This window comes from Tachypleus tridentatus, chromosome 13 (assembly GCF_004210375.1).
Source record: "Tachypleus tridentatus isolate NWPU-2018 chromosome 13, ASM421037v1, whole genome shotgun sequence".
Classification (NCBI taxonomy): Eukaryota; Metazoa; Arthropoda; class Merostomata; order Xiphosura; family Limulidae; genus Tachypleus; species Tachypleus tridentatus.
In genome coordinates this window covers 45,890,012-45,909,325 of record NC_134837.1, presented here as the reverse complement: position 1 = coordinate 45,909,325, position 19,314 = coordinate 45,890,012, and the positions used below count along the sequence as shown (strand labels likewise).

Genomic DNA, 19,314 nt, shown 5'->3' with positions numbered 1-19,314 from the left:
TTGTGCGAAATTCCAAAACAAACAAACAAACTCTCTGTATGTATATGTAGATATACATTACGGTTAATCTAACTTTGGAATCGATTTCCATATAGTATTCCTCCATGAGCAACGTATTTATTATATACACATAAGTTTGGTATATGGTGAATTCCTGACCATTGAACAGTGCATTATCATCAGGGATAGTTTATGAATGAAGAAGTATAATGAAATAGTTTCATTCAGAAAATAAATATATGTAAGGAAAGTTTCATCAATGATTAAGAGAGAGAGAGAGAGAGAGAGAGAAAAGAAGGATTGGTTTGATTTGTTTTAAATTTCGCGCAAAGCTACACGACTGGCACTGTTATAGGGTACACATGATTACAAAGTGCGGAGCGCGTTTGGGAAGCAATGGGCCACAAACCAAGTACATTTGTGTTCATAGACCGATAATACGAACAACTAGGCCCAGCCTGGAACCCATACATTAAGCAAAATATAAAACAAAAAATTTAAAGTGAAAATACAAAAAACTCGAAAACGTTAAGCACTATTTTTAAATCAGCAGTTGTTTCTTGAGAAAGGTGGCCGAAAGAAATGGAACCACAGCGATCTCATTTGAGCATATACATCTTAAGTCCGTAGATGTAACTTCAATGGACTTTTTGTTTTGATCTTCCCAACTCTGATTTCAGAAACAATTATTCATGTGCAGTGAAGGTTGGTGAAAAATTTATTGAGATTTATGGTCAAAGACTTATCTCTCCACCTTTCACAGAAGTTTATTACAGAGGAGTTATTGTGCGTCTTTAGGTTACTTTTTTGATTGAATAGTGAAATTTGTCTCCCCTGTACTATAACACTCTTATGTACCCAAACATTCTATTACTGTTTTTACGGTAACGAGACCTAAATCTTGAAACTTTGGATTCAGACCTCAGGCGTATTAATCGCTAAATCAGTGGTCCTCATTTTTCTCCCAAGTGAAGATAAGCTGTATTTGTTTCTAAAATTTCATGGACTGTTTTGCGTAATATTAACTTCTAGGGTGTTTTTAAAACAATATATTTCAGTAGCTGTATTATTAAACATTTTTTCTTTCAACCGTAATGCGAACCAGGTAATATCTCCCTGCAGACTTGCGATTGGGAACTACTCCACTATACCACTTCTCGTAATATTACTTGTTGTGCTTGTAAGATATACTTATTTTAACTCATTTAAAAAACATTACGATGTACATATGCTCATGAATAAAATTAGAATATTAACTAGCATAAGCCCATTTTAAGACACTTAGAGAAACAGTGATGACACTTGTAATGACCCTTTTTATATTTTATTGTCAATTGAACATTAATAAATAGATACAATAGCTGGAACTTCGAACTACTGTATTTCATTCCTGCGATATTAATAAAGATATAAACTTAGTTATCAACTTATCATTGTTTCGGAGCCTATGTTGTGTGCACAGTTTCATAAAATATCATACTTTCTTAAGAAAGCTAAATATGTTATATTACCCAGTTACAGCATTTACACATTGCAATATGCCTTCACGAGGAAGCCTGGCATGGCCAAGCGCGTAAGGCGTGCGACTCGTAATCCGAGGGTCACGGGTTCACGCCCGCGTCGCGCTAAATATGCTCGCCCTCCCAGCCGTGGGGGTGTATAATGTTACGGTCAATCCCACTATTCGTTGGTAAAAGAGTAGCCCAAGAGTTGGCGGTGGGTGGTGATGACTAGCTGCCTTCCCTCTAGTCTTACACTGCTAAATTAGGGACGGCTAGCACAGATAGCCCTCGAGTAGCTTTGTGCGAAATTCCAAAACAAACAAACAAACAAGCCTTCACGAAAAGAAGCATTGTTTGTTTGTTTGTTTTGGAATTTCGCACAAAGCTACTCGAGGGCTATCTGTGCTAGCCGTCCCTAATTTAGCAGTGTAAGACTAGAGGGAAGGCAGCTAGTTATCACCACCCACCGCCAACTCTTGGGCTACTCTTTACCAACGAATAGTGGGATTGACCGTCACATTATAACGCCCCCACGGCTGGGAGGGCGAGCATGTTTGGCGCGACTCGCGCCAGATTACGAAGCGCACTCCTTAACGCGCTAGGCCATGCCAGGCCCATCGAAAAGAAGCACAAAATAAAATCAGATAATTTATAAGTTAATACACAAATATTTAAACATATTAAATATATCTGCGAAAAATTAAAATTCTAACAGGCTTGAAAATCAAAACAAATTAAATACGCTAGAGAGAACTTAAACGATAGTTTGTTTATTGTACACAGTGAGCTAAACGATGAGATCCTGACTGTGAACTAAAGACCAGAGAAAAGCTATTCTTAACCGAATATTGGGACTAACTGTCACTCATATAACGCATGCTTAGTTAAAATTAAGAAGGTTGTTCGGTATAATCAGTTCTCGAGTTTCAGACTCTAGGGTCTTCAGTTCCATTCAATAATCACTGGGCGTTGTTCGGTCTATAGTTAAATTAAAACAATAACGCATTTAAATTGCAACGGCGTATAAACTTGAAAGAATTGTTTATAGTTATCATGCATCAGTTAACAAGGTTAAAAAAATTGGAAACTGGGAGAGTTATCTCCAGCCAAACATCACTAAAATTAATCATTCTGTTTCTCAATGATTTATCAGTTTTGTCGTTCAACAACGTAACACCAAACTTTTCATATATCATATATTAATAGTGTTTCAGATAAACTATTGACCGTTATCGTTCAACCCAACTGACGAGTTCTGGTGCTGAAAAAAAGGTTTCTTGGACGTTGACATATGAGAAATAATGTGCAAGTCTGATTTGAAATCCTTCCTGAAAAAATAAACACAGTGACGAAGAAAATGTCTAATCAAGAGGGATTCTTATCACGAAAAATATGTGTATTGTTTTACCTGTTTACAGGTTCAGCAACGTAATATAAGAAATGTATTTTATGTCTTTGTTTCATGTTTAAAACATAAACTTCTTTAAGCGTATTTCACATTAACGGAATAGAAACATGATTCTAGTTTAGAAATATATATAAAAAAACTCTCTTTATACCTATAAAACGCTAAACTGTCAATGCTAAGAATACACAGAGTGCAAATGTTTCCAAACAAAACAACTTTATTGTAGAATTGTCATCCAATTTTTGCAATGCAACAACTCTTGAATGTACGTTATCAGTGTGTTAAGTAGAGAGAAGGTGCATTGTACGTAAATGTGATTACATATCTTTCTTTCTTGGTATGGAAAATATATTGTTATGAACATACTGTTAACGGATTTTTTCTTCCGTGGGTAAATTGTTTCAATGTTTGAAACCATTTTGTTACCTTACGCAAACAAATGAAGAAATTCATGAAATGTATTCGCAACATTACGAGTTCAAGTACATTATAAAAAAAATATATATACACTTTTAACATGTTAAAATTAAAACTTTTAATAATTTATTTTTGTAAGTCGGGCTTTATCATGTTCTCCCTTTTAATTTCACACGAGCGTGAAGCAGTCATTACAAAACAGTATGCGATAGTTACGTCGTGTAAATGCGTCATAATTAGTTATCAGCATAATATAATCATTGAGTTTGTAGTTTAGTACACCCAGCAATGATACGATCTTCTTGAACAAAGCTTCCTCTTAATAAGCAAGCTCACTTTACCTCTTCCCAACCGAGATGTTCCAAGTGACATTTCAAACTGAAGTTTGTTAATGTACAGATACATTAAACGGCATTTTCTTCAGAACCATAATATTCTAGTTAACGCATTTTGTTACTTAAATGAAATAGAAAGCTTTATTATCTTGGTATAATCTCTTTCTCTCTCTAAATAATTGCTTTTACTAGGTATTCTGCTGAATTTAGTATTTGGCGCAGTTATACGGTTTTTTACAAGTAAGATGAATGACATACATTGTCATGAATGAGGAGTTCTTTTCACATCTCATTTTTATTTAATAAATCAGTAGACCATAAATAAAGCTTGATATACCATCATGCATGGTTGAGTAATAATATATACGTACATCATATTGGAACTGCCAATAATATTTTAAAAAGGAAAGTCTACGTGGTAAGACATCACGTTCAAGAGGAAATAGACTTATCCATGCGTTTGATGGATGCGCAGTGCTACTTTACAATTGTAAGTAAACTTTTAACTTAGATGTTTCTAGTACATGTTTTTCAAGATATGTGTGATTTGGAATGAAACCTTTCCAGTGATTACTTGTTTCGCGAGAATTTTTACACATACACTACTGGCCAAAATCTTAAGGCCAATGAGCATAGAGAAAAGATATCCATTTTGTATTGTTAGACTCAACCACTTATTTGAGTAGAGCTTCTTAAAGGCAAAATAAAAATAAAAAAACTTTTTTTAGTATTTAATAGGGAAAATGTGAACACTATAAAATTAGCCTAAATTCTAGCTGGTCAAAATTGTAAAACCATACTGAAACGAAGCGCTAATCGGTAAACACGTAACGAAATTTAGTCATTGTGTTCAAGTACTAGCGTTTTCAACATCTCACTGAAAGTTCCTGTGTTACATTGGGTAAACACGTAACGAAAACATTGCAAAGGCTAAAATGTTGACAAAGTTTGAACGTGGCAGAATTGTCGAGCTGCAAAAGTAAGGTCTCCCTCAACGTGCCATCGTTGGTGAGATTGGTCGTAGTAAAATCGCTGTTACAAATTTCTTAAAAGACCCTGAGGGATACGGAACGAGAATTTCAAGTGGTCGGCCCAAGAAAATTTCTCCGGTGTTGAGCTGGAAGATTCGACGGGTTGTCCGACATGATACCAGCCGATCGTCGAACCAGATTAAGACCCTTACGGACGCAGAACGCACTTCAATAACAATAAGACGGCATCTACGAGAGAAAGGCTTTAAAAACCATAAACGTCTTCAAAGACCACTCCTCCTTTTACACCACGAAACAGCTCGGTTAAACTTTGCTGAGAAACACCAAACATGGGGCGTAAAAAGTGGAAGAAGGTTATGTTCTCAGATAAGGAAAAATTAACTTGGATGGTCCAGATGGCTTCCAACTTTCCTGGCACGATAAGGATATCCCACCGGCGACATTTTCTACACGACACAGTGGAGGAGGTTCCATTATGATCTGGGGTGCTTTCTTCTTCCATGGAAAAATGGAACTTCAGGTTATACAGGGGCGTAAACAGCATCTGGCTACATTGGTATGTTGGAGAGAGCATTTTTATTGACTGAAGGCTCTCGCTTGTGTGGATGTGACTGCAATCTTTTTCATGGCGAATAACGGGATTCTTTTGGACCATCCAGCGTGTTCGCCCGAACTAAATCGCATTGAAATTGTTTTGGGGTGGATGGCAAGGGAAGTCTATAGAAATGGACGTCAGTTCCAAACAGTGCATGATCTTCGTCTAGCCATCTTCACCACTTGGAATTACATTCCAGCCAGCCTTCTGCAAACTCTTATATCGACCATGCCAAAGCGAATGTTTGAAGTTATTCGCATTGACGGCCGTGCAACTCACTACTGAAACCTCTTATTGCACATTTTTTACCCTTTTTAGGACTTCTTTTTGGTATGATCTTAAACTTTTGACCAGCTAGTATTTAGGCTAATTTCATAGTGTTCACATTTTTCCTATTAAATGCTAAAAAGGTTTTTACTTTTATTTTCCCTTTTCTTATTATCATCCTTCGAAGCTCTACTCAAATAAGTGGTTGAGTTTAACAACGCAAAATGCATGTTTCTTCTTTATGTTTTTGGCCTTAAGATTTTGGCCAGCAGTGTATTTAATTATGGTAATCCAGACTAAGTTTTATAAAATATTCTCTATCTATCAAAAAAACAAAAACACGGAGAAAATTATAGAAGTAGAATTGTTAGATACCTTATAAGTCAGTGTATGTTCGCAGTATTTTCAAAGGAGTTAAGGAAATAGCAGATGTGTGTCTTCCAAAGGTGGAATACCATTCTTGGCCTGGTTGACTAGAAGATTCGTTGTTAAGAATAGTGGAATAGAGATAACATCATCCTCATTTTTATGTTTATTGTTCAGCTTAGACTAGATAGAGTCCAAATACGTTGTTTTAAGACCATTTTGGAACTGCAATGCAACCTTACGTTTCATGTTACTACGTTTACTCATGCTCATCTTAACAACTGTGCATCTTAACCATGGTCCTGTAGCGATAGTTGCCATGGTGCAAGCTCTCGAATTGAGTCTATCATATTTAAAATATATTTTTACTCCCCGCTTATTTTCATGTTCCATCTAGTGTACGATGGCTACCGTTTCTCAGTCTGTCCCAACAGTCCAACAATATAAACATCCATAGACGGTGTAGCCGGTGACATGACAGGTATGCCTTCTTATGGGTTTGTATGAATAACCGTTTTATTCAACTGCCTGAGTTGTGTAACGATTAAAGAAGTATGCTATGTAAGCAGTTCTGTAAATAAGAGTTGCATTGCTTTCCCAGATGAAGATACTTCTACTTGAATTTGTTGAGTGTTGGGAGTACGTGGACGACTTTACTCACTGCTCTTTATGTTCGAGGATCCTTACCTACTACAACACCCTGCAATTTGCTAGCCATGGCTTGGGCATGACTTGTGGCAAGTCTCTTTATTAATGGTCTTGTTGTCCTAAGTTTATTCAGTTTGTTTTTATGTCATTAAGTACAAGGAATATTCTCGTCTTTAAAATTCTAAGCTCCTTTTTGATGTAAGTGTACGTTTATATATATATATATATATATCATTCGGAAAGGGCTGTAACATACCTTTTCCCAAGAGCGTTATATTTTTGGAGCTATACATTGCATATTCATAAGTATTTTTATATAACACACTCAACTTATATCGAAAGTTTATACAATGTACATCCTCTTTTGTCGTGATAAAACACTATAGCATTTTCAGTATTTAAAATGCTTATAAATTCGTTTCCCAGCTTCTTCACAAATGACTTTAAGAGCAAATCTGATAATTTTTACTAATCTTTCACAAAATACGACAAATTATATTACCATACCAAAGTAAATCTGCAAGCATTTGAAATTTCTTACATAGTCTGTATTATAACTCTTAAACACTTTTTAGTGGCGTTTTCCATAAAATTTAAGTATTTGACCTCAATCTCGCACAAATCTACGCGAGGGTTATATCAACTAGCTGTCCCTAATTTATCAGTGAAATACTAGAGGGAAGGCAGCTAGTCATCACTGTCTACTGGAATGGTAGGTTTGACCGTCATATAATAACGCCCCCTCAGCTAAAAGTGCGAATATGTTTGGTGGGGCGGGAATTCGAACCTGCAAATTGCGAGTCGATCGCTCTACCAACCTTATCATACCAGGCCTGTCCATAAAAATCATCATAGTAATTATTTTAGACTGCTTACTAATGAAGATGGTTAATTTCCAGTTTATGTTTTTAAAATTTAAAACCAAGTACACAAATGCAAACTTTGCAAATATAATATTCAAATACTGTAAGGTCAGCTAGAAGTTGTAAATGAATTTAATATATACTTTTAACATCATTCTACAAAACTTGATTTATTTGATGCTATTTGGGTGATAATCATGTATCTTTAATTGATACAAACGACTTAGAAGTTTATGATATTGACGCATGCATGCTGCCAACTAATCCGAAAATGTGATTAGATGATAAGTACAGTAATATAATTATATACGGTTGTTATCTCTCTTTAGTATTAATGATGATACGGTCTGTTTGAATGAATTGCAGAAAAGTGCTTTATGCCTCATGATCTGTTGCATTCATAGAAACAATGAACACTAATTACCTTGAAGGGCTTATAGCTACGTTAGTGTATACTTTTTTAAACCTTAAACAGTAGCAATGGTGTGAGTACAGAACATATTTGGATAAATAAAACAAATGTGAAACGTTTATTTTTAATTTTCATTTCAAATGTAATTTATAACGAAGGTGTCTCACTCACCTCATTCAGTTAAGAGGAATATTAGCACCTAGCTGGTAACTGATAGCTTGGTAAAAATGGAAGTGGCTAACCGAAGTTATAGGATCCTCATGTTTAAAATAAAAACAAAAGAAAACAAAAAACATTCATTGTAAAATCAAATACTTAAGATATAAATCTTTATTTCAGCGTGTTTTTTATCAAAATTCGTTGAAATATAAAAGGCATCAAATCACATTAATTGTAGTATGCACGCTTGTTATAATAGTATTAAGAAAAAGTTATCACTAAATGAAAAAAACATGTAAACTTGCTATTGAACTTAAAAAAAAAACAAACAAGATAAGAATGAAAATGGACATATCGCTTGATCGTGATAAGCTGTCTTAGCTTTGCACGGAGAATAAAGTCCCTACATTGCTGATTTCTTCATTTTGTCTACATAAAGCTTAATGTTTGAATAGAACCTCAGCTTTCTTTCAATTAACTATATAATGCTACTAATACAATAGGGTAACCTTTTATGACTGAAAAATATGGTTCTGTTTGTTTTGCCAGTGAAGAAGCTAGTAATGTAGGGATTTTATTTTTCATTTAAAGTCGAGATGGCTTAGGCTGCTAGTGATCATTAGCCGGATTAAATGATATGTCCACTTTCATCCCTATCTTGTTTGGTTCTTTTTTATTAATGAAGTTTAGTAGCCAGCCATATTCAGCTATTAGGGATAATTATTTTTTTAATACTTATTTATTTATTTGTTAATAAAATAACGTACTTGGGTTACTAGGTTACAAATTGTATTCTACAGCTTTATACATTTTGCATAGAATAATAAAACAATATATAGTCAAATATAGTGAATACTGTTTTGTTCTATCAAATGGAAATGAATTATAGTTTCTGTTAGAACCAAATAGACACTATGCCTGTTGAAGAAATATAATGGTGGACGAAAAGAACAAATCTCCGTTTTTGTCTATTCTTCATGTTTACTTTAGGATGCTCTGTACTAGCTGAAAAGCGGTATAGACACCGGAAATAAAGTGAATATTGCCAGGTAGTTTTTTCATAACTAGCTTTGATCACATATGGAGAAGAAAATCTAGATTTCTTTTGAATATTCTTTAATACGGGCGCCCAAGATACCCTATGTAGAGAATGCTAACGTACTTTTCGATTATAGATAATTTAATGGAGGCTTTTTGAAATAGAATAACAAACATAACGAATTGTACTATATTTATTAATTAGCCTCGTATTTTATACTCTTAGTTACACGAATTGATGTAAAGTATTGGAAGAATTAAAGGGTATAGAAATTATCTACACTGCTAATTTTTACAGTACAACACTACGTTCGAGAATACGTTTGAATGGTAAAAAAAGAAATTGGTAATTTTTCAAACAGGAGATAAAAATAGTATGGGTCTAAAAATAAATTACGAAACTAATGGGTAACTAAATGTTGAGTATAAAAAATCTAAAAGTTTTTCTCAACGAATTTAAAAATGTTCGCTAAATGAGAAAGAAATTAATTAGATACCTTACAAAGAAATTAAACGTTCAATTTTATTTAAAAACATTGACAGTCTTGATTATTTCATGTGAAAATAAAATCATAAATAAGAGTTGCTTGTTAAATTGCTGGATGCAATGGACCATTTAGTTAAAATTTAAATACATTTAATGTTGTATTATGAAAGATAACAAGAAAATTAAATTCTAATATAATCAATAGAAAGAGTTGATACGAAATACATGTACTTTTTGAAAAAATATTTATAAAATAACTTCAATAAAGAATATAAGAATATGTAACATAGAACTAACATAGAAATGCTTCAAATAAGGCAAATACTGCTGGAACATCATTTTAATACGAGAAAGTTTCAAACCAGCATTTAATAAAATTCATATCTGAAGAAGAAATTAGAGTCCAACAACTACATAATGTAACTCTTCATGAAACATACATATAATGAAAGATAAACCCATAGGCAATCAAATATTGAAATTCATCTTACCCAAATAAAGAATAGAAACAGCTTTCTAGTGAAGATATAGAAAACAATTTAATTTAATTATGATTAAACTGGATGATACCAGAGCTGAGATTAATAAGATCATTACATTCATATTACCAAAATGTGTAAATAATAATTGATCTAGAGTATACCTATGTAATATTAAAGAACATAATATTTATTGCTATCTTTTCACCTACCAAGTAAACACAAAAAACAGTCTAGGTGACTTAGTTTTACGATTTATATTGAAAACTTTATATTATATTTAGCAGTAGTATAATATATTATAATCTAAATAACGGATGAATAAAATATTAATTCAGTGTTTTGTCTGTTGATAATATAAGTTTCTTTACAATTCATATATGAACAAAATGCTACTTTCTCAGTACGTTTCCTGCAAATGTTCTGTTTAATATTCCGTCTTAAGTAATATAAATGTGTGTACTGGCAAGTTAAAACCGCTCAGAAATGAAGTATATCGATCATATCTGTTGAAAGCCAGAATGGACGGTTTCATGTCCAGAAAGAAAAAGACTAGCTTTCTTTTTACCACAAACAATGATAATGTTGTACTTCATTCGTTGTACAGCACAAACAGAAATCTAAAATTTACAACTCTAATAGGAAAATAGAAAAACAAACAAACAAACGTCAATGGCCAGTAAGAAAGCTGCATTATTAATTCACTCAGATGTGGACATTCTGTCTTCGGAACACTGTTACTCAAAAATATATGTAATAAATATATTTAATTAAGAATAAGTGATCTTTAACATAAGTAAGATAAATTTCATGCACGCTGTAGTTTTGTGTTTAATTACAACTAAACAAACCTGTGCTATTAGTTGAAGATTAGCTAATTTTAAGAAAAAGAATCTATTTTTATTCTAGATGATATTAATTTACCTTGAGAAAAATCATAAAACACTACTACAGATAGAATTGTTTTTATCAATATTTGCAACTAAACAATGAATAAATAAACAAAATAACGTTTCATTGCTTATTATTTAACACCAACAGCAATATTAGTAAATTTGTTTGTTTTTGAATTTCGCGGCAGCTATCTGCGCTAGCCGTCCCTAATTTAGTAGCGTAAGACTAGAGGGAAAGCAGCTAATCGTTACCACCCACAGCTAACTCTTAGGCTACACTTTTACCAACGAATAGTGAGATTGACCGTGACATTTTAGTGTCCCCACGGCTGAAAGGGCAAGCATGTTTGATGCGAAGAGGATTTGAACCCGCGATCCTTAAATTACGAGTCGAGTGCCCTAACCACCTTGCCTTATATTATTAAAAACATGAACGCATAATTCATAATTTGTTAAACGCAATTTACAGTTATAAAACATCTACACGCTATATTTACTTTTAGTTCCTTAAATGATATAAACAACAAATATTGTAAGCTGTATATAATACTGAATGTAATAAACATGATTATCCTTCAATAAAACGTGGAATTTAATTAGCTGTCCCTTCTAAAAATGGTTTAAATGAATATTGTGAAATTGTGCAACACTTTTTAAGTCGTACAATTAATAGTAATATTGTAATAAATACTGGAAAAAGTAGGGAAAAAAGTCCAACAACCAAATTTTCTCATATCATTAATTAAAAATCGTTAAACATAATTGATCGTTCAAAACTAGAGTATTATTCAAATTGACTTTATGCTGAACATAATTTGCAAAATTCTGAAAACGTGAAGAAGTTCGACAATAAACATGCGCATTCTTATTTTTAATTGGTGAAGTAAGTGTGTGACACACAGATTTTTTATTTCTTTTAGAATTTTCACACAAAGCTACAAACAAAAATAAAGTAATATCCCTTCCAAATTTTGAGGTGATAGACCAAGAAGCCCCCCCAGTGGCTCTGCGGTATGTTTGCGGACTTTCAACGCTAAAATCCAGGTTTCGATACCCGTGGTGGGCAGAGCACAGATAGCCCATTGTGTAGCTTTGTGCTTAATTCAAAACAACAACAACAATAGACCAAGAACGCCACCCGCTAGTACAGCAGTAAGTCTACAGGTTTACAACGCTAAAATCGGGAGTTAGATTTCCCTCGGTGGGCTCAGTAGATAGCCCAATGTGGCTTTGCTATACGAAAACACACACACAGACCAAGAACAGTGCTTTTCACCTGGTTGAATTATTCACTCTGGGGTCAAAGACAAAAAGGCCATTAGTTATTATTATTTATTCTACTTATACTTTAATAAATACATTTATTTTTTTGTTTATGTTTTATTCATTCTAATTGTAATTTGAGGTGTATTTAAGTCTTATAATAATGGATTTTGCATTTTAATTTAGTTCTTATTTTGACTCTTTTCGAACTGGGGTGAGTGAGCTGTTGTAAAAAAAACAAACTTATAAAGGTGAATGATAGTACTGAAGGTTGAGAAGCACTGGACTAAAAGTTAGGGAGCTGGTCAACCGTACACTCTACCATATTTTGGGCTACGTTTGTTTGATCGAATAGTGGGATTCGACCGTTGTTTTTGTATTGCACTCACGGCTCCAAGTTGTGTTCAGCGAGCTATGTAGCAAAGAGTCGCGAATCAGGATTCCTTACATTAATAGATTGAGCACGGTAACCCCGTTTGTGCTCCATTCACGTACAAAGTTAAATAGCATATCCAAATAATAAGTGAATACAAATTAAATAAATTGTAAATCTTATTTACAAAATACAGGCATACGGTGTCGTTCGTAATCACCTGAATAAAATTCAGAATTATTTTAGCATTTCTCAGGGCACTATATTTAGGAAAAACCTCCGAGGCATCATTGTATAATGAGCTCTGCTGTATTTTATTTGGCATAAGTGTCACCTACAAAGGTAGCAAATGGACACAACAATTGTTAAATCAAAAAAGATAGTTAATGCACATCAGTACCTAAATGCTAGAGCTTTTTGACTGACATTAACGATCTTCAGTAACTTATTAAAAGAGAAGTGATAAATTATATACAGTTGTTATATCATCAGACAGCTCCTATACACGTTTAAATATGCAGTACTAAAAACAATTTAATGTATGCTAAAACTAATATATAAAACATTATTTAAATGTCCACATAATTTTCTGTGCCAAATTGTAATAAAGGTTATGCACAAAATTAAAAAAAAGATAATTTATTTATTTCACTTGTTTTCCATAGATCCAGAAGCTTAGTCAGGAACTTATGTGTTCATTGAACTTTTGGCTCAACTCGTAATCTGAGTAGCCCAAGAGTTGGCGGTGGATGGAAATGGCTAACTGCCTTCCCTTTACTCTTACACTGCTAAATTATGGAAGGCTAGCACAGATAGTCCTCCCCCACCTTTGCATGCAATTCAAAAACAACAAAAAAGAAAAATATTTGACTTTTTTTTTTCTAAGGGAATTTTATATTTGTTTTTCGTATGGTATATTTGAATCAAACTTTGTATAATAATAACTTTTGACTATTTTATTTATTTCGAAAAAACAATAACTTCAGTATATATCACAATAAATGGAAATTCCTAAGTGCTGTGTTCTGGTACAGACATTGTTTGTCAAAGTGAACAAACAAAGGTTGAAAAGGAAAGTAATGAATATTCAATGATATATCTAAACGCAAGTAAATTATTTTATTGCCGCTTTAAACGTCAGGCTAATAATAAAGTATCTAACTGCTGTGCCCCAGGAATATAATTTCATAATTAATTCAAGATGTTTCAACCTATAGAAGTAATCAATTATAACCTGATGTTGACCCATTTTGTGTAGATTGAAATGTTATCAGTTAAGTGTTAAAACATATCTCTATTGCAAAGCTATTACTTTTATTGGCTTAGTCTGTGGGGTCCTCTCCTTATAGTTGTTTAAACTATCAGTACCTACTCTAATGAATGCTATGAAAAAGATTATTTTTAAATTAAGTATATAGCAATCTATAAACTTTTAATTAATTGTAGGAAGCTAATATTATCTGTGACCCTTATATACCGCCATATCTATTTATTTATTTTACATCTATGCAAATTAATATGGCGATCAGTATACACGGGGAAGAATTACAATAATTAGATGCAAGAAATGAGAATTTAATCAGTTCTTCACATTAAAAATAATTTGGTTTTATGTGATTACAAGTACTGCAGACTTTCCATTGAACAAACACTTTTATGACAATTTAATAACATCTAAGATCCTACATAAATCGATTACAGTTGTAAGATCATTATTTTGGAACGTTGTAATAGGAAATAGCTTGAACATATATGAACGAACTGAACCACTATATATTGCCAAGTTTATAACACGCAGAAATGATTCATTTATATATACATATTGTAACATGCAGTGCTTACCATCGCTTCTTAAAAACCGTGCATAATTACATACAGATGATCTATCCCTTCCTTATATATAGAAAATGAAAGTGGGACACAGTGATTGAAGTTTGTATTGTATAAGTCCATAAAGTTAGAAATAACTATCTTTTCTCTATGCTTTGCTTAAAAAAGAATTTTTTCCTAACAAAAAACATTAATATTGAGCATAGGGGTTTTAGAATATTCATGAACAGCCTAATAACTGTTAAAATATATTGCAAATTAGGGCTGTGATGTAAAAAAAAATACCCTGTGTAAATAACTCAAAATTACATTGTATTTATCTTTGTGAAGTCGCATAAATAAACTGGTTTGTATGTGCCCAAAGACATAAAGATAGGATAATTCATTTGGATATTTTGCATAAATGTTTTTACAAGAAAAGTTAATTATTTTCTAACCCATAAAAATCGTAACGGCTGCCCGTTTGTTCAGTACGTATTCGAAAGTAAACTTGAAACACATTTCAGTATTGTGCTATATTGCGAAGAAGACCAAAGCCAAGTTTACAAAAAATATGTATAAAACTGCTTATCTGTATATAAAAATGCTAGTTTAGATAATGTGAAAATTAAGTTCTTCCCTGTACCTAAGGCTAAGCATATTTGAAAAAAATCAAATGTAATTTTTAATCAAGAAGATGAAAATTTCAGTCATTATTTCGAAGTGGTAAACAAGAAGCAAAAGTTTCATTTGCAAAGGATAACACGATAATTAGATAAAATTACGTTTCAAGATTGTATAGTCGTTACGTTACCTCTTTTAAAGCATAACATATTTCTCCTTTTTTCTAAAACATAATATAATATTTTGGATTTAGTTTGATAAGAATAAAGGTTAAGTGAAACTATATTTTACCTGAATAACATGTTATGCACAGATAAACTAAACTAGATGGGATAGAGACAAATAGGGTACTGTTATAACCGTTTTTAATATTGAGCTACTGACAACAAGGCCTTTCTCTATTTCTTTGAAATGTATAACGTGATTTACTGCTAGTTTTATAATCTTAAGAGACGAAACTGTGAAATTCACCGAAATCTTATCTTGAGTCTTAGACCTATCGATCTGTATCACCAAACCTTAACAATTAATCTACATTCAGTCCACAATTTTATGAATAACCTAAACTTCAATCACACCATTACGTAGCTGTGTGGTGCGTTGTTACAAACGTACTATTAAAATGAATAAGGGCGCAGAGTATGGCTAAGTGGTTAGAGGCGTTCGACTCGTAATCCGAGGGGCGAGGGTTCAAATCTCCGTCATACCAAACATGCTCACCCTTTCAGCTCTTAGGGCGTTATAATGTGCAGTCAATCCCAATGTCCATTGGTAAAAGAGTAGCTTAAAAGTTGGCGGTGGGTGGTGATGATTAGCTGCTCTCCCTCTAGTCTTACACTACTAAATTATGGACGATAACGCAGATAGCCCTTGTATCGTTCTGCACGAAATTCAAAACAAACAAACAAACAAGTGAATAACGCTAAATAACTGTAACATTTTCAAGATATAAAAGTGTGGTAAATGATATTTTCTATTGTAAAATTGTCTCTTACAATGTAAGATCTTTTTAGCCATGGTTTTTAAACTTTGTTTTCAGAAGCTCACTGAGATGAAGTAAGATATAATTTTAGTTTTCAACTTGTTTTGTTGATACATAAAATCGTATACAAGTGAATTTAGGCATTTATAAAGAAACCTCATCTTTTTTCATAAACAAAAAGACCAACGGTTTCTGGCTTAGAATAAACAAAGTTTATCGAAAGATTGTTTTCCTGATTTTGCTAACCTGCACTTACTCATTAAATAGAAAGTTTCAGCAAGCCATACTTGTTTTTGTTGTTACTTTCAAAGCGTTTAAATTCTCAGTACTGACTCTTTTTAGACATTCTGATTCGTAAACTTGTGTGATGAAATTTATTAGATTTCAATGCAAGAAGAAGCTATGAACTTAAATGTATCAGCAGTGATGTGTTTTACCACGTCCATAACCTCGATCCATCCCTGTTTTTGCTTTTAATTACTCAAGTTGCAAATTCTGAGAAATACTGTTCAGAAACACGATTTATCATGAAAATTTTACAGATAACATCATATGCAAATTCTATTTTGGGATTAAGCGAATATATTTGTTAATTACAGTGTGAATCATTTAACCATATATTAGCCACAAAAAAAGAGATGTTAACATTTTGTTTATTAGTGTTTCTAAAGCATTTTATCGACCCATTTCTTTCTTAAAATAATGTACTTGAAATGTCGCTTAATTTATTAATTAAATTTATTCATCTCCCTTTGTAAGCATTACGAAAGCAATTTTATATTTGATGTATAAGATACCAAATGTAAAATTCACAAAGTCGCTAATACTATAAAATGCACTTGGCTACAAAAATCACTTCTGTCTATTTGAAATTCAAGACAATAATTGTCATACATTATTATCACTTTTCTGACAGGGAAACATTTAAACTAACTGAATAGATTACATGTAAAGTAGTCATTATACAAAAACATATTTCTGTGATTTTCTTGTGAAAAAATAACATTTGAATCTACTTTCGAACTAGCATCATATTACAGTTATATTATATTCTGATCTTCTTGTGAGGCGACTGAGTATAAAGTTGACTCTCAGCTGAGTGTAACACATTTGGCTGCAACCAATGACCAAAAACATGTTCATTTCAAATAAATATTTTACTTGGAACAACATTATACAATCATTTACAAGCTATGTATAAATGGTATGATGCTAACAGAAATGACGTAGCTCAAGAAAAATTTGGATTTAGAACAAAAAAATGTCAAGCGCTTTCAAATAGTTGATTGTTCAAGCGAACGATAGTTAAGTATTAGATAGCGCTTGAGTTTCTAGTCTTTTTGAAACTTATTTAACATTTTCCGTGTGATCCTGTATGCTAACTCTATTATCAGAATTAACAAACAACAATACATTAAATATTGAAAAGTGTATGTTTTCCTCATAATAAATCAAATTTAATCTTCAAGATAAATCCTGCAATAAATTGTACTTCAGATTTTTTAATCCAATTTAACAAAATTTGAAGAAATGTAATATTTAACCTTATTCGTTCATCATTATATTTTTATACAATTTCCATTCTGTCGTAATTATAATTTTCTGAAATATATCTTGTTTTAAAACAATTTGATATACAACAAGTAACGTGACTGAAACTATATGCTAACGTGAAAAAGTGAATAAAGGTAATATTACAATAGTAACTGGAAATTAGAAGAAGTTATGAGAAATCAATTTTAAAAGTATGTTGTAGAACTTTTACTACTTTAGTATTAATATTTGTAGTTGTGGATTTCTTCATTAAATAAATGAAATGTTATTCTCCCTCTACATATATAAGTAAATTACAGCAAACTTTCAACTCTCTTTCTTACCTGAAATATTTGAAAGGGACATTAGTGCAGATAAAAATCCACAGTATAGAGGTGCCAAATGTCGAAACAAAATAGTATGGAAACCCCGTTGTTTAGTGGAGGACATGTTGCTATAACATATCACTAAATCTTAGCTCAAAACATTGAAACTACTTTAGTTACAATTGTGTAAAGAAGATGATAAAATGTTGTGAAGTTCCAAACCCCAGCAAAGCGGCTGTCCTGCGTCTCACTTCCTTGACTTTCAGTCGCCCCAATGACTGCCAGGGACGAGAATGCCTTGTGGGCGCTTAGAATCACATAGGCCTGATCCATTGAACTACGGGGAGGCGATAGTGCGAAACTGAGTATTCATGTCTCAGTTTGTTGAAACACCCTCTGAATGAAATGTTTCCATAAATTTAGTCGATAGCATGAGTCGTTCCAGAAAGTTACACACTTCAAGCGATTATGTCATCCTAAACATCACCATTGTTTATATTTCGTTAATAATTTTATTTTTGATCTCATATTCCGTCAACTGCTTAAGGGTTTGAATAGATTCATAAAGCGAAGGATATTTTGAAAATTTTGATAATTAATTATTTTCGTTTACTTTCTTCACTATTAGGTGTTCTTAGTTGCGGAACATGTCAAAGTCATTTAATTGCAATATCTGATAGGAAAATCAATAAACGAGTTCAGACAGATCTAATGCATGACAGTAACTAATTAACTGTCACTTAGCTAAGAAAGTCAAGTGTGTGACTATAAATTAAAATATATAATTTTTAACTTCTACAGTTGAAAAGAAAGTGAATTAATATGATCGTTTATAGATATGTTAAAACTCAGTATTTATAAAGTATAAAACGGTAGAAATTTAAACACACATATATAGATATATAAATACATTTACAGTGCATAATTTGTTTCATGAAGTGATTTAAATTAATAATTTTGCTACTTAATTTTAATTGCAAGTGGTGTTGATTAAATGCTTAGTTTTTGGAGCAAATAACTGTAAAATGTTAAAACTTACAAAAGATAAAATACGATAATTGAAATAAAGGAAAGAGAACACATTGCAATTTTACATATATCAGGTGGTAAAACAGCACTTTGTAAAAAATGAAAAGTATAAATCCTAAAATACAGACCAAGACAAAAGAATTAATACTATTTATTAAAGCTTAATTTGGTATGGAAAGTAAGCGGGAAAGAAGCTTCAATAGAAACAATAGATTCAATAAATCCAATGTTGCTAAGAGTACAAAATTAATCGGAAGAAAATGGAAAACGCATGATTGATCACCTTCAAGACCAAAGTTGTAAAATATACTATACTTTGCGAATTGCTCACCGAAAGAAACGAATCTTGAATTTTAGTCTTAATCTAAACGCTGAAACATATAGAACTTCCGAGGTTGAAACCATATAAAGAATTTGACAAGGAGTAAAAGAAACATGATTTTATATAGTCAAAGAACAACATAACTGAAAGTTGTTTGTGAGGAAAAGAAGGAACGGAATAACAATGACTTAA

At 32.3% G+C, this 19,314-nt stretch overlaps 1 protein-coding gene across 1 annotated transcript in view; it reads right to left on the bottom strand.

Annotated features, from left to right (window-relative positions):
• Positions 1–18,031, bottom strand: part of LOC143239362 (protein turtle homolog B-like) — a 124,805-nt gene extending 106,774 nt beyond the window's left edge. Inside the window, exon 1 of the mRNA XM_076480361.1 lies at positions 17,790–18,031. Within this exon, the coding sequence (XP_076336476.1) occupies positions 17,790–17,895 (106 nt within the window). The 5' untranslated portion in view covers positions 17,896–18,031. The remainder of the gene's footprint in view (positions 1–17,789) is intronic.
• Between the last annotated feature and the right edge of the window lie 1,283 nt (positions 18,032–19,314).